The sequence below is a fragment of the Zalophus californianus genome, chromosome 5, assembly GCF_009762305.2.
Source record: "Zalophus californianus isolate mZalCal1 chromosome 5, mZalCal1.pri.v2, whole genome shotgun sequence".
In the NCBI taxonomy this organism is placed as follows: domain Eukaryota; kingdom Metazoa; phylum Chordata; class Mammalia; order Carnivora; family Otariidae; genus Zalophus; species Zalophus californianus.
In genome coordinates, this window is record NC_045599.1 from 108,361,401 (window position 1) to 108,386,355 (window position 24,955).

Consider the following 24,955-nt stretch of genomic DNA (forward strand, 5'->3'; position numbering starts at 1 on the left):
GTTAACTAACACATGACCCTTGGTCCTTTTTTTTTTTTTGGCCAAATAATGACACATGTAGGTAATGGGCCAGCATGAGCCATTAAAAAGAATGTGGTAACTCTTAAAGGAACTATATGGAACAATTTCCATGTTTGCGTGCTGAGTGAAAATAGCAAGGAGCAGAAGAAGCATATATAGTGTGCTGTTTCCAAGGAAGAGGGGGAGGCATGCATGTTTGTATTTACACAGACAAGCTCTGGATGGGTATACAAACAGTGGTCACAGGGGTATCCCTTCGGAGAATTAGGGGACTGAGGAAGAGTATAAAAAGGCATTTTACTATACACTCTTCAATATTTTTGTATCTTATATCAGTTGCACATATTGCCTCTCCAAAAATAATTTTTAGAAATTTACAAACAAAACTCCGTTCTTTTTCAAAGGTGCTCACCATTTCATGTTATGGATCCTATATCCTCATGTTACCTGTTTCAGTCAACAAGTACGCTTAACTTCCACAGGTGTACCCTTCCTGCACCTAGACTCACTAGTAATAGTTGATGCATCTTTCCTCCCTTGCTTGCACTCAGCAGCAACAGAAGTAATAAAAAATGAGCAAATGAGATCCTCTGGTCCATGTAACCTTTTTATCCACTTGGTCTGCCCACCACAGTATCTGATACCCACATCTTTTATTTATTTATTTATTTATTTATTTATTTATTTATTTATTTATTTATTTTAAATTAATCTTTTTGCCCTCTTTCTTGCTTGTTCCTTTATTTTAAATTAATCTCTTTGCCCAAGGTGGGATTTGAACTCAGGACCCAGAGATCAAGAGTTGCAGGCTCCATCCACTGAGCCAGCCAGGTGCTCCATTTTTTAATTTATTTACTTATTTATTTTTGATAACCACATCTTTTAATGCACCTGCCTCCTTGGGACAGCAACATCCTAAGCTGAGGAAGATGAATGAAGTTTTTTAAAAGAAGGGGAAAAAAGCCCCGAGTTTGGCCAGATGCGCTCTTTCAAGGTCCTACTTGAAGTGCGCATTTGCTCTTGGCTTTAAGGAGACGTCCGTTGGCAAGAAGGGCGTTTTTTGTCTCCAGTCCATGCAGACCCAAACTTTTTCTCTGGTCACGTGCCTGGCCCTAGCCAGTGGGCTGCAGGGTAACTCGATCACCATGACCGGCCTCCTCAAGCCACTGGGGAGCCTCGCGGTCGGACAGCGATGCAGTGACAGCAGCCGCCTAAGTAGGGGCCGAGGGAGAAGTGGAGTGCAGCCTGGGCTGTGGCCGGGACCTCGGAGGAGCTGGGACATGGGCCACCGCAGAGGTGAGCAGGGAGCTGCGGGGGAGGGAGCTGTTCGCCACCGTCTGGGCGCTTCCGAGTTCCCTTCAAGAAAGGCAGAGTCCGTTCTTCTACCCTCTGCCCCCTCGCTGCCCTCCCCCACGGACAGAACAGGTGAGATTTGCCTAGGAACAATGTCCTGGGACGTCTTCTCGCTGCCCAGAGTCCCCTTCGTGGCCCTCGCTGATGTCTGCAGACCCTGCCTTTGTGCCATCCTCCATAGCCTTGTTCTGCCAGCAACTGACAGTCGTGTCGGACGGACAGGGTTTGGCTTCATAACCCCATGAATAAAGGAGAAACTCTCAAGTCAGCATCGAAAGAGGAAAATCCCAACTGCAAGCAACAAATTTCTTCTCTGACCTGCCAGGATCACCTGAAGGCAGGTAGCCAATTTTAACTGTCTTAAAACAAGATCAAGGTGTCAGCTAGAAATGGAGAACTGTGTGAAGGCTGTCTTGTTGCAACATAGTAAGATTTAGCAATGGTTTTAGAATTACTAGAAGCTTGGTGGTTCCCAGGAAGGATTCCCACAAAGCTTACTGGGTGAGAGGATGTAGTCAGCGAGCGATGGGGATGAATGAGCATCGATGGGGATGAACGTTAAGGGTGGTAGTTTTCAGGGGCTCCCCCAGGCCCTTTGGGGCTTCAGGCAAGCAAGACAGGATACAGACTGTGGCTTGCTTCCGTTTCATGTGCAATTCCAACTATATTTCTCGGGTTGAGATATCACGATTCTGAATTCAATTTGATAAAACAGAAATGCTCTGAGCATCAGCCTCTGGCCTTAGAAAGGAAAGGCCTTAGTACCAGGGAAAGGTGCTGATATATTCAAAGCAAATGTTGGACACCGTCTGAGGGCAAAAAACAATGCTTTTTATTCAGTCCCCCTTCTTTTATTTATTCAACAGATACTTCCTGAGTATCTGCTCCATGGCAGGCGTGTGTCTGGTGCTGTGGCTCTCCCAGTAAACAGGCAGGCTCATCTTCACTAGCAAGCCAACAGCATGCCAACAGGCGGGACAGGGGGTTCTTTTTGGTGCTGTAAACAGGCAGGCTCCTCTTCACAGGCAAGCCAACAGAAAGTCAACAGCTGGGACAGGCAGGCTCATTTTCACAGGCAAGCCAACAGCAAGCCAACAGGAGGGACAAGCAGTTCTTTTTTCTTTTAATTTTATTTATTTATTGGACAGAGAGGGACACCGAGAGAGGGAACACAAGCAGGGGGAGTGGGAGAGGGAGAAGCAGGCTCCCCGCTGAGCAGCGAGCCCGATCTGGGGCTCGATCCCAGGACCCTGGGATCATGACCTGAGCCGAAGGCAGATGCTTAACAACTGAGGCACCCAGGCGCCCGGGGACAGGCAGTTCTTAAAGGGTACACAGACCTGCAGCAAAGGCAGGGAAGGGAACATTGGTAGAACAATCCTGAGTCTTTTGGCTCAGAGTTTCACCTTTTTTCAGGCATTTCATCTTCTTGAATGAGAATCTTGTCACCTATAAAAGTCTCGCTTGTGCGCAGACCTTGGTCACAGCAGCTCCTCAGAATCTTCCTCACCAGAGGCTTTAAGTATGCAACTACGTTTCATCAGGTCAGTGTCCTCAGCCCTGGAGATGGCCTGCTCAGCTTTTTCCAAGACTATGAACAGCCTGAGAGCAGAGGCTGAAGTAATGGGAGTTCTTGTCTTCCTGCTGGTAGCCCTCGCCCGATGTCATTTCCCACTTATGAAAGAGAATTTGTGCTCCTCCAAACACACAGGCAGCGCCCAGTGAAGTCTCAGGAAGCCTGCATTTTCCCAGAAATTGTGTGGAGTTCGGAATAAGTCAGTTCTGCTAATTGAGGCCAATCTTCTTTGCTTATAAAACAGAAGGGGTAGATTAGATAATCGATGAGGTCTTATATGTCTTGCTTTGTCTTTTTTTTCCTCCTCTGAAAGTAAATAATTCTAATAATTTCACAAGATGTTTACAAAGAAACAGTACACAGTCATATAAAGATGATATATCTTATACCTATAAAATGGGAACACTCATCAACCATGCAGAATATTCAGGGACCTAGAATCTGAAAGAAAATCTGAAAGAGGGACACCTGGGTGGCTTCGTCCGTTAAGTGTCTGCCTTTGGCTCAGGTCATGATCCCAGGGTCCTGGGATGGAGTCTCACTTTGGGCTCCCTGCTCAGTGGGGAGCCTGCTTCTCCTTCTGCCTGCCACTCCCCCTGCTTGTGTGTGCACTCGCTCTCTCTGACAAATAAGTAAATAAAATCTTTAAAAAAAAAAAGAAAATCTGAAAGTCTCAGGCTGCAGACAAAACTTAAACAGTCTCTACTCCTCCCACCCTCACCCCATTCCTCTGTTCTGTATTCAGATTCTCGAGGTCATGAACATCATCTGTAGCCTCACCGTATCATTTTCTTAGACTGGGGATTCTGCAATAAAAAGCTTGCATAGTCAGAATCATCTGCTTTCAAAAGAACCATACTTAAAAAGTATCTAATTTGGATAATCTCACAATATATATCAAATTCCCTTTAAAGGGGGATCAATTCATTGTTACAGAGTATTAGAATATTTACCTTTAGTGCCTTTCTTTCTTTCTCTTCCCTAAATGCATTCCCATCGTAAATGCAATTTCATATTCTCCTCCTACATACTTTCTCACTTGAAAAATCAAAGCTATATAGTATTACTTTATTAAGTAGGGCAAGAAGCATGTCCTATCTTTGTATCCCCTATGGCTACCATTGTATCTTGCATACAGTAAACGTTTCTTGAAAAAATGACTAATATTTTAGAGAAAACATGTTGTTTTCCCTCTGGTATTAAAACACTTGCACGCGCACGCACACACACACACAGTATCTAATCCATTATTCATGGCTAATAGAGGCTGATCTCATTCCTTTGTGTTCCTTCACAATCCTGATGCCTACCCTGCATGCATCAACATCAGCACATTCTACACTTTTTGCGGACTCAGTTGGTATAATAAGCACTGAAATCAAGTTCTGCCACTAAATGGCTGCGTAATTTGAAGCTGAGCACTGAACCTTTCTATGCCCCCATGTCTTCCGATGGGAAACGGTAGCATCAGAATTGAAGGGCTCTGAGATCACATCTAGTTGTTAGATGGGAGACTTTAAAAGGTAAAGGAAAAGGTCAGAGAGGGAAAGCACAATAAAAATGTAATGATTATAGCACCTTAACATATTAAATATTAATAATTGCTGTTGATTTTGTTTGCCAAAACTTCTAACTTGAGCACTCCCGTTGGCAATCGATGTTAAGAACTTCTGGGGTTGAAGACACAAAAGCCTACCATGTTTGGGGACTTTCCTAGAACCTTTCTGACAGATTCTGTCCACTTAAAACTGAAAACATGTCTGCCAGCAGGTAGAGAGGCACAGAAAACAAGCTGCTTTGGCATAAAATATTCAGCAGAATAGAGGGTTGTGTAGCTTAGAGGAGTCAAACACCTAGGTAAGTATCTTGGGAGATAGTATGTGGACGTATTAGCTTAGCCAAAGGACAAATGTTAGGAAATGCTTCATCACCTCCACTGAAATCAGAGGTGGACAGACAAGTGTTGTGACTCCTGCAGCCAAAGAGGCCTTCCCACCACCAGAAGATAAATGGTCACCTTTCTTTTGGCCAGAAGGTGTACCTGGTAGACGAGGGTTCCCAGGTCTAATTTAGATATCAGCCTCTAATCACCTCAGTCCAGCGGCACTCAGTTTCCATCACATGGACATCATGGGCATCAGCACTCTGCCTTTGTTGTTTTGTTTTGTTTTGGTTTTGTTTTAAGATTGTATTTATTTAGGGGCGCCTGGGTGGCTCAGTTGGTTAAGCGACTCCCTTTGGCTCAGGTCATGATCCCGGAGTCCTGGAATCGAGTCCCGCATCGGGCTCCCTGCTCAGCAGGGAGTCTGCTTCTCCCTCTGACCCTCCCCCCTCTCATGTGCTCTCTCTTTCTCTCTCTCTCTCTCTCATTCTCTCTCTCTCAAATAAATAAATAAATCTTAAAAAAAGATTGTATTTATTTATTTGAGAGAGAGAGAGCACGCACACATGAGTGGAGAGAGGGGCAGAGGGAGAGGGAGAAGCAGACTCCCCGCTGAGCAGGGAGCCCGATGTGGGGCTCCATCCCAGGACCCTGGGATCATGACCTGAACTGAAGGCAGACACTTAACCAACTGAGCCACCCAGGCGCCCCACCACTCTGCCTTTGGAATCAAGCAGAGCTGCCTCCTTCCAGGGTCAATGTCTCATGGTACAGATAGTCAACCTACTCTCTCTTAGTTCTTGTTTTTAATTTTAATATCTGGTTCTGTTTATTTATACTTTATACCCAGTCTCCATCTCCAAAGAGTTTGAAATAGCTTCCAGTAAAGGATATATACAATAGAACAGCTGCAAATAGGTAAAAACTGATCAGAAACCATCCGACACTCAATAAATACCTTTCATACTGTTTTGAATTGTGATCTATAGAGAGAAGAACCATATGCTTTACTGCCATTGCTCTTCTTCAGGACCATGTAAAGTTTTTAACCTCCCTCCCCCCCCCACCCTCTTCCCCGCAAAAAAAGAAGAAACAAGGCACTGTTTTGTTTTGTTTTTTATGTTATGTTAGTCACCATACAGTTCTTCATTAGTTTTTGATGTAGTGTTCCATGATTCATTGTTTGCGTATAACACCCAGTGCTCCATGCAGTACGTGCCCTCCTTAATACCCATCACCAGGCTAACCCATCCCCCCAACCCCCTCCCCTCTGAAACCCTCAGTTTGTTTCTCAGAGTCCATAGTCTCTCCTGGTTTGTCTCTCCCTCCGATTTCCCCCCTTTCATTTTTCCCTTCCTTCTCCTAATGTCTTCCATGCTGCTATTCCATATGTTTCACATGTAAGTGAAATCATATGATAATTGTCTTTCTCTGCTTGACTCAATCAGAGTTACCTTTAATAATCTAATGAAAGCTATGGACCTTTCTATCCTGAAAAATGAACATGGAAAAAAATGACCTACAATTTCAGGGGAAACAAAGACTTCTCAAAGGAATTGAAATTAATCTGATTTAGAGAAATGGAAAGCTAATTAAAGAGAGAGCTAATTACTCTACAAATCTTCAATAAAATGTTTCCTATGAATGGGCATTGGATTTATTTAAAAAATTTTTAGCCGTTCTGGGGCGCCTGGGTGGCTCGGTTGTTCAGCGTCTGCCTATGGCTCGGGTCATGGTCCCAGGGTCCTGGGATCGAGCCCCGTATTGGGCTCCCTGCTCAGCAGGAAGCCTGCTTCTCCCTCTCCCATTCCCCCTGCTTGTGTTCCCTCTCTCACTGTGTCTCTCTCTGTCAAATAAATACATAAATAATCTTAAAAATAAAAAAAATAAATTTTTAACAGTTCTGTAATTTTCTGGATAGGTAAAATATACTCATGGTACAAAAATCAAAAGGCAGGAAACGGCATGCAGTAAAAAGATAGACTTCCTTCTACCCTGTCCCCGAGTGGATTAGTTCACCTCACCAGAAGCCACCGTTATAAACAGTTTCTTAGATATTCTTCCAGCTATAGTCAAATATTCTATGTATTATCCTATGCATACATAAACAGGACACACACACACACACACACACACACACACACACACACACACACATGTTCCACCCATTTTTCCCCCCACTTAATACTTGGAGAGTACACACAAAGTTGCCTTATTCCTTTACTGGCTGAAAAATGTTCACCACTGGATGTACTATAATTTATTTAACCAATTGCTATTGATGGATATTTAACTTGTTTCTAATCTTTAGCCATTAAAAACTGTCACATTGAACATCTTTATATATACATCATTTTTTATATAGGACTGTATAATAGAAAAAAAAATTCCCCAATGTGTAATTGAGCATTAAACTTAACTCTGAGCTTACTGGCAGCCAAAGCAAAAAGGTAGAGGTGGAGGGACCAAAATGGATTGACTCAAAATTTTGCATTTTACAAAAAAGCATACCACTTCTTCCAAAGAGGAAAACTGTACACTAATTTCTTTATAGAATTTAGCATCCATATCTTCATACAAAGTACATTGCTTCTTTTGGAGAATAAGATAAAATGGAGTAGGGAATATCTTCAATGGCAGTTTTGATATTCATGTGGTAGATTCATACATCTATTTTGATTTTTTTAAGTTTTTTTTTTTAAGATTTTATTTATTTGAAAGAGAGAGTGAGCGAGAGAGAGCATGAGCAAGGGGAGGGAGAAGGAGAAGCAGACGCCCTGCTGAGCAAGGAACCCAATGTGGGACTCGATCCCAGGACCCTGAGATCATGACCTGAGCCGAAGGCAGACACTTAACTGAACCACCCAGGTGCCCCTATTTTTAACTTTTTGAGGAACGTCCATACTGTTTTCCAGAGTGGCTGCACCAGTTTGCATTCCCACCAATAGTGCAAAAGGGTTCCCTCTTCTCCACATCCCTGCCAACACCTGTTGTTCTCTTGTGTTGTTGATTTTAGCCATGCTGACAGGTGTGAGGTGATCTCTCATTGTAGTTTTGATTTGCATTTCCCTGATGATCAGTGATGTTGAACATCTTTTCATGTGTCTGTTGGCCATCTGGATGTCTTCTTTGGAGAAGTGTCTATTCGTGTCTTCTGCCCATTTTTTAAAATTAATTAATTAATTTATTTTTTATTATTATGTTATGTTAATCACCATACATTACATCATTAGTTTTTGATGTAGTGTTTTATGATTCATTGTTTGCGTATAACACCCAGTGCTCTTCTGCCCATTTTTAATTGGATTATTCATTTTGGGGGCATTGAGTTTGATAATTTCTTTATATATTTTGGATACTAACCCTTTATCAGATATGTCATTTGCATATATCTTCTCCCATTCCATAGGTTGCCTTTTAGTTTTGTTGATTGTTTCCTTGGCTGTGGCAGAACCTTTTTATTTTGATGTAGCCCCAGTAGTTTATTTTTGCTTTTGTTTCCCTGGCCTCGGGAGACCTATCTAGAAAAAAGTTGTACAGCCGATGTCTGAGAAATTACTGCTTATGCTTTCCTCAAGGGCTTTTATGGTTTCATGTCTCAAACTTAGGTCTGTAATCCATTTTGAGTTTATTTTTGTGTATGGTGTAAGAGAGTGATCCAGTTTCATTCTTTTGCATGTCGCTGTCCAGTTTTCCCAACACTGTTGACGAGACAGTCTTTCTCCCATTGGATATTCTTTTTTGCTTTGTTGAAGATTAATTGACCATATAATTGTGGGTTCATTTCTGGGTTTTCTGTTTTGTTCCATTGATCTATGTGTCTGTTTTTGTGACATCTATCTTGCCCCCTTTTTTTTTTAAGTATGATGTAGGGGCTCCTGGGTGGCTCAGTCAGTTGAGCATCTGCCTTCGGCTCAGATCATGATCCCGGGGTCCTGGGATTGAGCCCTGCATTGAGCTCCCTGCTCAGTGGGGAGTCTGCTTCTCCCTCTTCCTCTGCCTCTCCCCCCTGGCTTGTGCTCTCTCTCAAATAAAATCTTTTAAAAAAAAAAGATTGAAAAAGTATAATCTAACTAAAACACAACATTCCTTAGATAAGCTAAGATGAAATCCGGGAGGAAAAGGTTAAGTTTTGAGGTGGAGATCGTGTTGTCTAAGAGTGCAGAGAAAACCTGGGCATTGTCCTCCTCTAAAGATTTCTTGGGTATGCTGGATCTCCTGCCCTACTCAGTATTTTCTTAGCTCTGGCCTGGACCTCTAGCCAAGTACTTTCCATACAGATTTTGGAATGATGGGTTTATGTATCTAAACTGATAGTTTCTCATTTATCCTTGCATCTCCAGGGTTCCTTCCACAAAGTAAGTTCTTTGTAAATGTTCCTGGAAGGAATGGATGAGCTTCCAAAGGTAAGAAACCATGTCGCATTAGCTTCACAAGCTCTTGGCAAAGATAATGGTGATGCTAATGGGGAAAAAGCTAGGATGAGAGTCTGGCTTATAAGTGAAGTTCCCACAGTAGAGCAGTCCTGGAAGCTTAACAAATAAACCCCCAATCCTTCTCTTTCCTTCCCCAGAAGAGATGGTGATCTCAACAGGGTCAACAGAGTCTTTCCCACTTCCCAGCAGGAACTGAGGAGGGAAATGTGAGGTGATAGAAAAGTTCTACCTGTGTGCAAATGATTGGCAGACATTGAGATCCCCAAGTCTTTCTCAGCTTACGGTGCTTCCTTTGACACTTGGTTCCTTATCATTAAGACACTTGACAGGCTTAGCCGCAAAGGTACTAGCACCATTACCTTCCTCATGCTGAAAGCTCTGTGCTTTTCAGAACTCCAGGCGGCAAACTGCCAGATTGAAAACTACTTTGGCTTGTCCAAGAATCCTATCGCTGTGTAAAGGGTGACTTCTCGGGACGGGCCCCATCCACATGGAGGATGTGGAGCAAACTTGGAATGGGGCCAACAGGAATGGCTCAAGACAGTGCAGATGGAGAAAATTGTTATTTAAGGGAGAGTTTTTGGAAATCCTTTTAAACCCAGATTATTAAGTAACATGTGCCGTCCGAGATGGGGTGCAAGGGTGTTCGCCGCAGGTTGGGGCTGAAACTTGCCGTCCTGCAGTGCCTGCTCAGCTATCATTCTGGAAGCCTCGGGTGGTAAGGAATCTGACTACGGAGCACTCACTAGCACCCAAGCAAGCAAAGAACTTCTGGCTGCCATCCCGGGTCAGACAAGAGTGAATGCTGGTGGCTTTGCTCCAATCCATTGTTTCTCTTTGCTTTTCATGAGAACTCACAGTGAGGCAGAACTCCACACTTACAGGCCTGCTAACAGGTTCATCTGCAACAGAGGGAGCTGGAAGAAGAAGCAGGGGTGACAAGGAAGCTGGCCTCAAGTGGGGAGGTGGGGTGGGGGCCAAAGAGTGGCTGAAATTCTTTCTCCTGCCTCCAAGTGGGGATTGGGCTGACAGCACACTAAGCCCTCTGGTACTTCTCCTAAAATCAGGTGCTGTGTCCCTGACTGGGTATAAAATGTCCCCGTATTCCTCCCTGACAGCTTTTCCTCTGAGCTGACCGCATTCCTCCTGCATAATGTCATCCCAGTGGAGATGGTGAGCAGCTTGCATATCACCCCTTCCTGCTGTCCTCACTCTCAAACTCTGGAAGACACTTCATAGGTCACTGTTGTCTTTCTCCAGCCGAAGTAATCTACAAGAAATGTGGGTCAAGGAGAAGCGGTATTTCTGAAGGGCATAGCTGGTAAACATGCACCTAGAATCATACAACCGAGAACAATCAAACACAAAAGAATAAAATATCCTTAGAAATACTGAAAGTTAGCCTCTGATCCTGGCTGTGCCATCTACAAACTCTGGGAGGTTGCCTGCCCTCCTTTATCTAGGTTCCTTCATCCTCATCACAGGGCAGGACCACATGATCTGTAATGCTCCTCTTCAGCCAGCTTATGACACTCTTCCATAGGGACAATAAATAGTGTTGGTGAGGATCTAAGATTAGAACCCTCATACACTGCTGTTGGAAATGTAAAATGGTGCAACCACTTTACATTCCCCAAAAGGCTCAATGTCGTGACTGTAGGACCCAGCACTTCTGCCCCTAGGCACATATCCAGGAGAAATAAAAACACCTGGCAATGACAGGGAGGTCCCTGACCTAGTCTCCTCCAAGAGTCTGAAGTAGAGATCATTGCAAGCTCGATGGTCAAACGAGGTGCCAGATTTGGAGAAGGAAAATGCTACCGGCTATGCCACCAACTTCCATTGTACCGTGGGCAGAAATTACAAACGTCCCTTCCCTCTGCTATTTCTAAGCCCAGATGGAGTCTGCGTATATCCTTTCCTGGGAGAGAACTGGATGTGGTGGTCCCTCTAGGTGTATGCCTGAAGTTCCTCGGCAGGTAGTGAATCAGACCGTGGGCACGGGCTCAGGGGGATGTTGGGGGAAGAGAAGCTGCTCTAATAGGATGCTACATTTTAATCCAGACTTCGGAGCTCTGAAGGAGCACGCTGTTTGGACTGACCCATTCAGAGCACCCTGAGTCTGCCCTGGATTGTTTATTTTCAGCTTACCCCCGCCCACTTCTGATCGAAAGACCCAAGAGAACGAAATTGTTTTCCGTGGCCAGCGAAAAGTTTTTGAAGCGCTAGTGCTCCTCAGGGTCCTGAGTTCTGGAAATGAACTTTTCCCTCTCTCCTTGAGGGCTGGATGGGTAGGACCAATCAGAGGAACTTGTTCTTTTAAGCAGGCCACTGAAAGGTCACCCTCAAGCTTGCCAGACATTTAACTTGGGCTTTGCAATTATTCCTTTTTTAGTATTCAGAGGATCCTTTTCATGAATTTTTCCAGACTTGCTAGGAATTTTTCATTTGACTGCAATCAGATCAAGTTAAATCAAATTAAAAACCTCAATTTTGCATATAAGATTAGCTAATTTTTTTTTCAGGGATTGTGTTTTCTCTCTCTGGCAGCCCAAGTGAAAGGACTATAAACAGGCCAAAGGTCTTTGTGCAGTACAAGAGCACAGGGCAGAAGTCAGCTGGGGTCAAGAGCTGGTTCCCCAGGGGCGCCTCAGTGGCTCAGTCGTTGGGCGTCTGCCTTCGGCTCAGGTCATGATCCCAGAGTCCTGGGATCGAGCTCTGCATCGGGCTCCCTGCTCCACAGGAGGCCTGCTTCTCCCTCTCCCACTCCCCCTGCTTGTGTTCCCTCTCTCACTGTGTCTCTCTGTGAAATAAACAAATACAATCTTTAAAAAAAGAAAGAGCTGGTTCCCCAGCCCCTAGTGAGCTTCTCCCATCTCCGGAGCAGTTATAGAAAAGGGTGGTTTCAAAGGCCTGAGGGATGGGACATTCTTAGGGGCCAAGAGACAATGGAGGACAGCTATCAGGCTTTTCAGCTACTCCCTCCCCAGTCATGCTCCTTCATGCGGGCAAAGGGGCTTGAGTTACACGGCAGCTGGGAGTCCAGTAGTCTTTGCTTAGCTACTGAAATGAGCACACCACCAATGTGTCAGCTACCCCTAAACCTTGGGGGAGACCTCAGATATGCAGCACGTGCCGCTATGGAAGAAGTCAGTGGCTGCCTTCTCACTAGCATGGTGTTGGTATTTACCTGCTTTGGCTTCTCACTCTGTTGCATTCTTCTTGCTTCTTCCTTCATCTGGAATAAGAAAGCACCAGTGAGTCATGATGTCATGTTCAGAGGCAACCAAGGAAGTAGAGACTGAAGAAAGTCAAGGTGAATGGATTGCTGTGGTTTTTAATGCTGGCTACTCATTAAAATCATCTGGGGGGTTACAGAACCTCTGTCCAGGCTCCACCTCTGGAAATTGGTAACTGGAATCAGAGAGTTGGCAATGGGTGGCAATGGGGGACTCCATCTGCATGGAAATGGCTCTCTACGAGATGAGCTATGACAAATCCTTCTTTGGAATAGCTTCACTCCCTGCCTCAGCACAGCCCTGTCTCATTCAGAGGCAGTCTTTCCTCTGCATCTCCACTGTGCCCTAACTACTGATGGCCTATAGCCCCAAGACAGCAGGACTGAAGCCAGGGCCTGGCCCCTGATTTGCGTGGACAGCTTGTGTAAGCTCTGTGAACTCAGGTTACCGCACACAGAGGCTGTATTTGCAATGCTAACTGAAATAGAAGCATTTTGTAAACTGTTCAACAGGATTCATATGCTGGGTGTATTTATATGCAGGAATCATTATGACAGTGAGTCTGGAAATCTGACACCTTTCCTCAAGGTTCTATCATAATTGTGTCTATCACTTACTGGTTTTATGACCTCGGTCAAAATGTCCTCTCTGAGCCTCGGTTTCCTTCTCTGTAAAATGAGAATAACAACAGGGTCCCCCACTTGCGTGATCTCTGCTGGGAGGCTGTAAGGGCCATGAGGACGGGCTCTCTAGTGTGTCTTTCCTTGGGCCTTCGCATAGGAGGTGCGTAGCACATGTACGTTGAGTAGATGGATCAAGCAGAGGCTCTGGTTCATTGGGCCAGTGTTTGCCCAGATGTACCTTGGGAACCCCTACATCAGAGTCACCCCGGGGGTTGGCTGAAACCCAGATTTCCAGGCTACGCTCAAAATCAGAGTCTCTTAGGGTAGAGCCTAGGAAACTGCAGTTTAGACTTGTTCCTGACGTGGTTCTGGGGACTTCACTGTCAACCCCGGCTAGGTAAGCTATGGGCTGTGGGCTGGTAAAGGGAATGGCCATCACCTGAGGTGTATGGGGCTCAGGCTGGCTCTGCCAAATGTCTTCTCACCCAGTCTCAACTCCCATCCTTTCTTCTTGGCATACCCATATACAGCTCACGAGCTCTTGATAAGGAAGAGCCTCCCACAGAGGCTGGGAAAAGGCCAGCAGATGTGCAACTCTGACGTGGTTGAGATCCCGATCCCACATCTTCCGTGCCAGGACTCAGTGTGAGCTGCCTGTGATGGCAGGAGGCTTGCTGGGGCCTGACACTTCCTTGTTCTCTAGGAGGGACACATCTGGGCCTCCATGAGGAAGACAGCTTTCATCCTGGGCTCTGGCCTTCTCTTGCTTGTGGCCTTCTGGAACACAGTCACATGGTAAGTCTGTGCAGCCAGCTTGCATTCAGGACCTGCGGGCAGTGTGCTGGGGGTCCGGAGGAGGAGCACGGGGTAAGCAGCTATCCACCCACCAGTCTTCACCCAGAAACCCAAATGGTTTTTCTTCCAAGGCATCTTCAGAGATTTGGGGGCACTTCTGGCTATTTTTGGCAAGCCCAGTGGGAGAGGCTGCTGTCGAGATTTGAAGGGAAGGAGTGGACCCTCTACATTATAGGTGAGGTTCCCAGACCATGAGTGCTTGGGGTTTGGGTACATGATCATAGCTTAATTCTTTGTCTGTGGTTTTCTTCTCTACTTTGATTTCTCAGCTCCTTATTCCAAGGAATGAAGACTGAAAAGTTTAAGACAGTGGTAATCGCAAAGAGAGCTAATCAGAGGCAATCTGAAATGGATGCCTAAGGATATCTAAGAAAAGAACCTGAGACTCCCCTCCCCCCAAAAATAGAAAAATTAAAAAAAACACGTGTTTGTGAAAATGAATGCATGTTTAGAGTAATAATCCTGCATCTGGATATCAGGTCCACAAGCACACAGAGCTGCTCTATCTCCCATGAGACTGTGTCCTCACCCCTGGTATAATCTAGCTCTTGGGGCTTGACAGCAAGTGGTCACTTAATAAATATTTACTGACATTGTGGATGACTCACAACAAGCCAAAGAAAATGTGGGGGAAGAAAAAAGGCATAGATATTTATAACAGCGTTACCTACAATGATGAATGTCCTCAATCACAGGTTCACTCACTCAAAGAATATTTATTAATTTACTCTGTGCCAAATTTTTACAGAGGATGTAGATATTTAAGATAAAGTGTTTACCTCATTTAAAAAACTATGTCACAGGGGCACCTGGGCGGCTCAGTCCGTTAAGCGCCCAGTTCTTGATTTCAGCTCAGGTCATGTTCGCAGGGTCCTGGGATGGAGCCCAAAAGCAGGCTCGGCGCTCAGTGGGGAGTCCGCTTGGGATTCTCTGCCTCCCCTCCCTCTGCTCCTCTCCCCACTTCCCCTGCCTCCCACGTGTACACACTCTCTCAAAATAAATAAATAAATCTTTTAAGAAATAATACTAAAAAAACTATGTCACAGTCTAGAAGGGGAGATTTAAAAAAAAAATGCCTGCTGTCACAGAGCAAAAGTACAAATAAAATGTCACTGACAATTGTTTTCAGCTGGAAGAACTCTGAAAACAGGCTAAACATTAGATAGGACAGGTTCAATGCAAGCTGTCATTGAAGTCACTGAAAAGAACAATGCAGATTACAAACATATGGGGAAAGTGGTGGGAAAACATTTGATGTATTCCTGTTACAATGATGGGAAAGCTGCCTTTCAGCCCAATGAAAAGCAAATACAAAGGAGATAAATGTTTGCGATTTTAAGTGTTACAGCTGGAAAAAAGTGCAACATCTTGCTGGGGCTTTTATTCTGTATTCCTCAAGGAGCCTTTGGATCTATAAGGAGGCGCTACCTTGATGGATGGCCCACTAGCAATCACCAACCTAACATTTTCTTTTTTTTCCAAAATAAGAAAGCATGAGATTTCTGAGAATAAAAGTAAATACATGTTCATTGTTAAAAATAAACATCAAACGATTCAAATAAGCCTAAAGAAAGTGAAAATCACCTACTCTCATATCCAAGAAATAATCACAGTTAATATATTAGTATAAATTGTATAAATAGTATATAAATTAGTATAAATATAGAAGAATCTATATTGGATATATGGGTGAACTTATAAGGTACCAACTATTTTTTTCAGTCTCCTTAAGTGTTCTATTGTGATTTTTTTAATGCACTAATGGAGTATATGTGTATGGACATGTGTGGCCTTTTTCTTTATTTCTTTCCTTCTTTCCTTTTCTTTCTTTCTTTCTTTCTTTCTTTCTTTTTCTTTTCTTTTCTTTTCTTTTCTTTTCTTTTCTTTTCTTTTCTTTTCTTTTCTTTTCTTTTCTTTTCTTTCTTTTTTCCCCCCTGTTTCTGTCACTCTCTTTTTCTTCTTTGGATACTGCCAAATTGCTCCCTAAGATATTGTGTTAATCATATTTCCCCACAGTGCTGGCCAAGTATTTTTCGGGCCCCAAATGCCACAGGCCCTGGGGTTTCTGGTAGGGGCAAGAAGGGTATGGGAGGAACAGTACAGAGACACAAAGTAAAATGCCCTTGCCCCTTGGGATATTTAGGAGGAGGCAAGACATGGACAAAGTTAATAGTGTAAGAGTTAGGTAACATTGTATTGTCATTTGAATAACTGCCAATAAGCGTGAACAAAGTGCTTGTTTGTTCACAGAGATCAGAGATTCTCGGAATGACTTTACAGGAAGGTGGGATGCAGAGCAAAAAAAAGCCATATCTCAATTTTTTAACTGTGGATCAGCAGTTTCTAAAGTATCCTGCAGAACATCAGTGTTATGGGTTGTGAATGGGTGGGGTGGCCGTACAATTTATCATCCAAAGTGGGACATTTGTGAGAATAAATGAGGTGTTAGTTAATAATTAGGCTAGACAGCCTGATGTAAATTGCAACTGTCCCGGGCACAGCCATCCTATTAGGTGTTCTGACAAAATAGAGTTCCTCGGTAAAAAAAAAGACTGGGAAAGGCTGGGCTTAACAAAGTCAAATGGGTTTCTCTGCTGCAGGAATTCTTAGAGCCATTAGCAGGCTAGTCTGGACCATGGCCCTCCAAGAAAGCGGGGTATGAACACTGTTTAACCAAGGAGCGCCTTGAGAGAGGAGTTTTCCACTTTGGGAACGGCTGGCTAGATGCCTGAAGTCCCACTGCTCAGTTAATAGGGTCATAGGGATTAGATTCCTGAATGACTCCTAGTCCAGTGCTCATTGGGAACCCTATCCTACCAAGCACTTACTCTGCTTCTATCTTCCTTGGGAATTCATAGTGTTCAATAGGCACTGACTCCCAGATGTCAACCTAAATTTATTTGTAGTTTGTTTATTCGTTATTGTATTTATGGATTATATATTTATTATAAATTTTATTTCTATTTAACAATTTTAAAATTTTTCAAATTTTTTTGTCTTCAACCACCTAGAAGGTTGCGGTCTCCATTTTTTTTTAAGATTATTTATTTATTTATTTGAGAGAGAGAGCATGAGAGGGAAGAGGGTCAGAGGGAGAAGCAGACTCCCCGCTGAGCAGGGAGCCCGATGTGGGACTCGATCCCGGGACTCCAGGATCATGACCTGAGTCGAAGGCAGTCGCTTAACCAACTGAGCCACCCAGGCTCCCGCGGTCTCCATTTTACAACTAAGGCCCTCTGGCCTGGAGCCCCAAGACCTCCCTGGCAAGGGACTGTCTACCACGCAGCCTTAGTCACCGTCAAGCTGTGTTAAGTTAATACATGTGCTGCAAGAACCTCGAGTCCCCTGATTGTTTCCTTCTGCTCCCCAACCTCAGGTGTCATCGAAGTACCCAGTCTAGTCTTCTGGAGCTTCAGTGGGCCTCTCCTAGTGGTTGACACAACGGGAAAACCTAACTTCATCTCCCGTTACCGAATTCAGGTTGGCAAGAATGAACCAGTAAGTGTTGCGGTGGCTTCTCCTGGGCAAAGCACAGAAGGCAAGAGCGGAAGCCACACTCACAATGCTCACCACAGGCCCAGGAGAGAGCATGGCCACTGGGAGCCAAGTAACTGGGTACAAGGCTCCCCTGGTTGAGAAGGTTGGAGAGAGGAAATAATCTGCCCCAGATCTCAGAGCCAGCCAGGCAGGACAAAATGTTCTGGTCTTCTGATTCCCAGCCCTGGCCCTGTGCCTGCCTGTGCCACCCCCACAGCACTGTGGTCAGCATTTGGGGAATGGAAATGATGGGCTAAGCCTGGTACTGGGGTGAGTGCAGAGATGTCCGGCAGCTCCCTGCTCAGCAGCCGGGGTAGGGACAGCAGTGGCTGGATGCCAAAAGCACGGATGACATGGTGGCTGGCCCACTGTGGATACAGGGGTCTGAATGTGTGGGCGGTGGCTGCTTTTTAAGCAGGTCCTCCTTCCCAGTCATTCACTTCAACTGCCAGTGCGTAGTTTAGCCCCACGAAACAAGGCCTGCACCCTGCTTACAAGGAACTCCTAGCCCAGTAGGAGAGAGAACACCAGTACACACGTCTTCGACTTACACAGCGCTGGAAGGGAGCCCCACTGTGCCCTGAGCCCAGTCACCTGCTTGGTGTTCTGACAACCTCCAGGAGCCTTTTCTTACGCAAGAAGTTCATTCTTTACCCCAGATTCTTTCCCCAGCTCCACCCAAACCACATTCTGGCTTCTTTCCCAGAGAAGACAATCATCTTTTAATTATCGGCCCAGGTGCCTAGGTGGCCCATCTCAGCATCAGGGCATTCTGCCCCAGCCCAGCACTGCAGAAAGCAGAATGGGTGAAAAATAATGCCCTTGACCCAGGCTTTCAGAGTAGCCCCTTCTTGAACCAGGGCTGCTGGCCAAGCTCACAGCCCCGCTCACCTGAGATGGTAACGGCCAGCCAGCCAGGGGGGCTTCCTCCAGGTCCAGTTTGGCAGGCATGGACTGGGGCTGACGTGTCAAAGCCAACACTTGGCTGTTGAGAGCCCTTCATCTTTCAGACCATGGCGGTGTCCTTATCAGACCCCGTGGAGTAAATGCTCAAGGCCAGGTACTGTCACAACCTTCATGGTTCAGATGAGGAAACAGGCTCTGAGATGTGACATGGGTAGATGATTCATGCTCCAGCTCTCTGACCCCGGGGCTCATGCTCTCACCAGCAGGCCACATCAGCTATCAAGAGTATCACCTACCATGACAACACTCATTGTGACAGCCTACAGTGGTTGGAAAGCCACACAGGGAAGGTCTGGTTGCATGTTGTAGAAGCTGAGGTTCTGAAAGGAGCAGTGACTAGCTCAGGGTCAGAGTGTCACTAGGAGGCAGAGCCAGGGCTCCTGTCGTCGGACTCCGGGTCCAGTGCTCCTACAGCGTGGGCCCCCGCAGGCCCCCAGCCCCCTGCCCTGTTTGCTCTCCTGCTCCCCTGGATAGCCAGTTTGCACCTTCTCCTCCCTCCTCACATCCCCAACATCTCCTTCCCTGACCTGCAGGAGGACAGCCTTGCTTCCTCCTTCACTAAGGAAATAGGCAAGCAGAAGAGAGATCCCACAGACTCTCTCCACACCAGCCTGCGAGCAATACCTGCAACCAGCCTCTTGGAAAGAGTTGTCTGTCCAGTTTCCAGCTCCTCTCTGTCCACACTTTTCTCCCAACATTTTGTAATTATGAAAAATTGTAAACATAGATACAGAAGTTGAAAAAAAGGAGTATAATGATCACTCATTCATGCACTGCTTAGATTCGCTTTTAAACATTTTACAGTATTTGCATTATCTAGATGTAAAAATACAAATACGTATGCATCTATAATTTTTAGCTTAACCATTTGAAAGTAAGTTCCAAACATTACAAACCTCACCCTCAATCCCTCAGCTGGTATTTCCCCAATAACCACAAACCCATCATCTCACCTCTTCTGTGAACCTCCTCTGGTCAGGCCTTCACCCCAACTGCTCCACCCCCATTGCTCTCGAAGCCTCCTCGCGTTCGCCCTGGCAGGCATGTCTTCACAGCTGCGTGTCTCTGCATTCTTGCTATATATTCTCCTACCTGGCTTCTCCACTTCTCCCCCCATCTCAGTGGCCGCTCCTTCATGGTCTTCCTTCTGGTCTATCTTCTCTCCCGCCTCTTAATGCTAAGCTTCCCAGGGTTCAGGCCTTTCTGCCCACCTCTGTCTTCACTCCCGCATGTCTCTCTTCCAGGGTCGTGACTTGCAATACAATCTCTATGCCGACAGCTCACAAATTCCTATCTCTAGCCCAGAACTCTCTTCTGAATTCCAGGCTCAGATTGCCAAAGGCCTCTTTGACGACTCCCATCCAACATGTCCCCAAGAGACTTTCTGTTCATCCCCTCAAAGACTGCCACCCACAACCTCCCCAGTCTGAGTTCATGGCAGGGCTGCCCTTCACTACCTCCACTGCTCTGAGCTGTCATTCTCTTCTGTCTATAGGACGGCAATTCTGTGTTTATTCTTGCCTCCTCCACAGTCTGTGGTCAACACAGTGGCCAGAGTAATCCTGTAAGAGTTTGTCACTTCTCTGCTCACCATGACCCCCCATTTCCCTTGGAGTAAAAGCCAGTCTTCCCAATGACCTACAAGGCCGTCTATGTGCTCGCTCCTCCCCACCATTTTGACATCACCTCCTACTTCTCGGCCTCCTCGCCAGTCAAGGATGCCTGCAATGTGCCAAGAACCTTTTCACCAGCTGCGCCCTTCGCCTGAAGACTCTCTCCCCCCAAGTATCTTTTCCCTCATCATCCTCATCTCTTTGTTCAACAAAGCTCACCCTGACCATTCTATTTAAGATTATTGGTGCCAGGAATAGAAACTCAATGAGGGAAGGAATCTTTGTTTTGCTCAGTGCTTGCTTCCCAGCATACAGGACACTGCCTGCAATGTAGAGGGTGCTCAAGAAATATCAGCCGAATAAATGAACGAGTAAACATGTGATGCCCTCCTCTTGGTAAAGATTTCCAGAAAAGATGGATGGCTTTATCTACAGGTGCTCTCAAACCAGGCTAGCCAGACCTGGCTTCACCGTGGGATGGAACTGAAAGCTTAGAGAGTGGATTCGAGTCAGTTAGTGCATGCAGTACTTGAAAAAGCTAGAGGAAGAGCAAGGCCTGAAGCATGAGGGCCTCTTAGAACTCAGCCTTACCTTGCAGCCAGAACCCCTCCAGCTCACGGAGGCCACTCAGGGAGAATTCCTTCTGACCAGTCCCAAACCAGTTCATCGGGACCCAGGAAGTGACCTGTGGTCATGGGGCTATTCCAGGGAGCCCCAGTGCTCTGAGGAAGGGAAGGATCAGGTACTAATTCTTGGGCAAATGCTGGCTATAGTATTGAGGCTCAGCGGGGTAGGAGATTTGGGGCCAGCTCTCCAAAGAAAACCTGGACAGAATGCTCAGGCAGGTCCCCATCCGGACAGCCCCACCATGAAAACCAGGAAGACCAAGTCACAGGAAGTTCAGTCAAGACCTGGATAGGCAGTTCTCTAGCTCACCTTCTCATCACTCTGGGCCTAGTCCAGGGAGGCTGGGCCACATGAGGAGGCAGGTGACCTTGCTCTGCACCTGATCATGGTCAAGCCTCTGTGGATGAGGAAGGGCTCAAAGGCTGAATAAGGATATCAACCTGAGAGTTGACAGCCTTCATTAAGCACCCTGGAGGCACCCTACGGTGCCTGTCAGGAAGTACGTCTGGGCCTGGCCAGAGAAATGGGGAGAACAGTGGTGACAGGTGCAGGAAGGAGAAGGCAGATTCAGGCTGACTGAAGGCTACTGAGAAGGGAGTTTCCAAAAGCAGGGGTATCGCCAGATGGTTCCACCCCAGGGCTTGGGCAGCAGTGAGGGGCTGCTGGCTATGGCCAAACGTCACACCTAGCATCCACCCCAGAGTGAGGGCTTCCTGTGAGCAGGTCACCATGAAGCCGTTTCTAGAAAGACCTAGTTCTCACACTCCTGTCCATCTTCCTCCTTCCTTACCTCGGGCAGGTGGACACCAAGAAACTACGGCAGTGTATCCGCACAGTTCTCTTCAACTAGGTCGTGATCTCTTTGCCCATGCTGGTCTTCCTCTATCCCATCCTCAAGTTGCGGGGAGACCCCTGCCACCGAAAGCTACCCACCTTCCACTGGTTCCTCCTGGAGCTGGCTATCTTCACTCTGATTGAGGAAGTCCTGTTCTACTACTCGCACTGGTGAGCGGGTCCTGGCCCAAGCACAGCTGGTTCCTCACTCTCCTAGGGCTCACTTTTAAGGGAGGAAACTGAGGCCTCAGAATTGTAGGTGTAAGACCAACACCACCTGGCCTCAAAAGCCTCTTCTTAGTTAACATGGACACAACTGTTTGTTCCACGACTGACAACTTGAGGCAACTGAGAAATGTCTAGGAAAAAAAGAGCCTTCCGCATTCATGTGTGCAGTGGGGCAGTTTCCCATTCGTTTCCTTATTGAATCCTTTGTGGGCACCATCCCCACCAGGCCCACAGCTAGTACAACTGAGGTAGAGAGGCGCAAAGTAACCCACCCCCGAATTATGCAGCGTAAGAGGTGGGGTTAGAACTCGAAGGCAGGTCTGTCCAAGTGCCAATCCAATGCGTTTGAAACTTTGCTCCATAGTCCTACCTTTGGTTTCTCATGGCCTGGTGGGAAAGGGAGAAAGGAGATTGGCAGATTATTAACTACTAACTATTTTCCCAGGCTCCTTCACCACCCAACATTCTACAAGAAAATCCACAAGAAACACCATGAGTGGACAGCTCCCATTGGCGTGATCTCTTTATACAGCCACCCTATTGATCATGTGGTCAGTAAAGCTCTCCTCCAGGCAAAGGGCAGAGGGCCCCAACCACCTTCCCTGAGGCCTCCCGCAGAGAATTAGACCACAGTGCCCCCTCTCCCTTCTTCCCATTCAGCAGCTACCATTTTTTGTTGACCTAGTCTATGCGAGATGCCCAATGTTTAAGTTATCTCAAACAGTAACTTGTCCCAAAGTTATAAAGTTGAATGATTCCAGCGAATCAAGGTCCTGCAACTCTGTTTCTCCAGATCTGAGTCAAGAAAGTCTTCCTGGTACCACCCTGGGGCAAAGTGGACACCCACTGGGTCCCCTCCATCTCTCGAGGGCCCACCCTCAAACAGCCCTCCCTTTGCAGACCTCCAACATGCTGCCGGTGATGGTGGGTCCCATAGTAATGGGCTCCCACTTGGCCTCCATCACCATGTGGTTCTCCTTGGCCCTCATCATCACCACCATTTCCCACTGTGGCTACCACCTACCTTTCCTGCCTTCACCTGAATTCCATGACTACCACCACCTCGAGTAAGACCTCCTTCCCCACTATGGGTCCCTGGGCAATAGCCTTCACCTTCCCTCCTGGAGCTTCCAGGAGCAGACATGACCCCGGTGTTTCAGTTTCAATGTGCTGGTGCTATGGGAGGGAGAGGTCTGGAAGTTGGGAGAATAATGAACAGGCTGGACCCAGATCACCTTGCTCTTTTCCTTCTTCCTGACACTGGGTCTTCCTGCAGCTGTGGGTTTTTAACCTTTACTCAGGTCCTGGGCCCTTTGAGTATCTAATGTAAGCTATGGGCACTGTCAGAACAATGCATATACACATAAAAATACTGCACACAATTCAAGGGGTTGTCCTCTCTGAAAGCCTCCAGGCTTTTGCAAGTGTGGTCTACAAACCTCCAGCACCATAATCACCTGAGACACCTTGATGAAATGCAGGTTCTTGGGTTCCACTCCAGATGTGCGGAATCAAAGTGCAGGGGGCAGCAGGACTTGAAAAACTGCATTTTAGTTAAGTGTTCTAGGGGATTCTGATGGAGGTGGCCCCTGAACCTACCTGAACAAGGCAAGCTCTGCCACACGTTCTGACTTGTGTGCATCGGACTCACATAGTTTTTCAAACCTATGATCTGTAGGTTTTCAGTCTGGAGTGTCCCCAGGAATATGTACAATTCCCGGGGATATTCTGATGGGGGTGGTCAGCGTGGTTGAGGATGGGTTTGGGGTAAGAAGGCTTAGAAATGTGAGGCTGGCACGAATGAAAAGAACAGCACACCAGCCTCCCGCACCTTCCTCTCTCCTCTAGGTTTAGCCAGTGCTATGGGGTGCTGGGAGTGCTGGACCACCTCCATGGGACCGACACAATGTTTAAGCAGACCAAGGCCTATGAGAGAGACATCATCCTGCTGGGCTTCACCCCACTGTCTGAGAGCATCCCGGATGCCCCGAAGAAGATGGAGTGAGGGGGCGCCTGGGTGGCTCAGTCGTTAAGCGTCTGCCTTCGGCTCAGGTCATGATCCCAGGGTCCTGGGATCGAGCCCTGCATCTAGCTCGCTGCTCAGCGGGGAATCTGCTTCTCCCTCTGACCCTCCCCCGCTCATGCTCTCTCTCAAATAAATAAAATCTTAAAAAAAAAAAAAATAGTGGTCCTGTCCTTTGCTGTGGAAGGGGAGAAATGACCCCAGGCAACCTTTTTCTGGCCTAGACAAGACAGAGAATGCAAAGGTGGCAGCGAGATAGGAAGCTACTGCCAACTCCAGGGAGAGCTCCGGGTGCCAGGGGGTGAGGGAAACAGAAGGTATTGCTTTGCCCTTTCCTGTCCTCAAAAGCTTTTTGCATACCCTACTCTGGCGAGGGCTTAGGACACCCTCACTGCCAAAACAGGTCAGCTAACAAAGGCCCCATTTCAACTCTGCCCCACTGCAAACAAACATCATCCCTCTATGAAAAGAAAAATGTCAATCACAGAAAGCTCCTCCCTGGATTAAAACTGAGATATCAAAGAGGTGCACACCAAACCCCAACACCTACCTTCAGCCATACATGGAAACATGGAAACCAAAGGCCAAACCGGGTTAACCTGCTAAGCTGGAGGCCCTTTTATCCACAGAGGGAAGGGTCAGAGTTCCTGACCTTTGGGGACACCCAACTGAGGAGGCTAGAACCCTCTTCCTCCAGTGAGAAGGCAAGAAAAACATGACTGACCAAAGGGCAAAACCCTCATTTTCCCCCAAATGATTAACCAGCTTTCTCAACACCATTTATTTCAAATGAAACTTTGTCAGGAACCTTATTATCTAAAACAAAACCAAAGAGCTGCTTGGGTTTCAACAGTCCCCAGCCTGGCCTTCCCTCAGCAGCCAGCCATTGTCAGGAACCCTGCAGCTCCCAAGGACAGTTTCAAGACCACCATTATCAGTTACTAAATCCTTGTTATATATTTGGGTCTATTCCTGAACGTTCAGCTCTGTCAAGAAAACCATCCATTGTTTTATAAAATACCTTAATATCAGGTAGGGTCAAGTCTCCAAGCAGATCTAAGACTCCTTCCGTCATATCAGCCCTACAACTCCGGACCTGCCCAGTACACCGACCAGGTGCTTACCAGAAAGTATCTTCCTTG

The 24,955-nt window shown here is 46.4% G+C and overlaps 1 protein-coding gene across 1 annotated transcript; it reads left to right on the top strand.

Moving 5' to 3' along the window:
- Positions 1-1,198: 1,198 nt before the first annotated feature.
- Positions 1,199-23,917, top strand: FAXDC2 (fatty acid hydroxylase domain containing 2). Its single transcript, XM_035727754.1, is given in 10 exon segments — positions 1,199-1,317; positions 1,442-1,715; positions 9,176-9,238; positions 13,834-13,925; positions 14,057-14,160; positions 17,362-17,483; positions 21,528-21,733; positions 22,236-22,341; positions 22,691-22,857; positions 23,639-23,917. Coding segments are annotated over 8 exon segments (987 nt in total). The 5' UTR covers positions 1,199-1,317; positions 1,442-1,715; positions 9,176-9,205; the 3' UTR covers positions 23,796-23,917.
- The last annotated feature ends 1,038 nt before the right edge of the window (positions 23,918-24,955 follow it).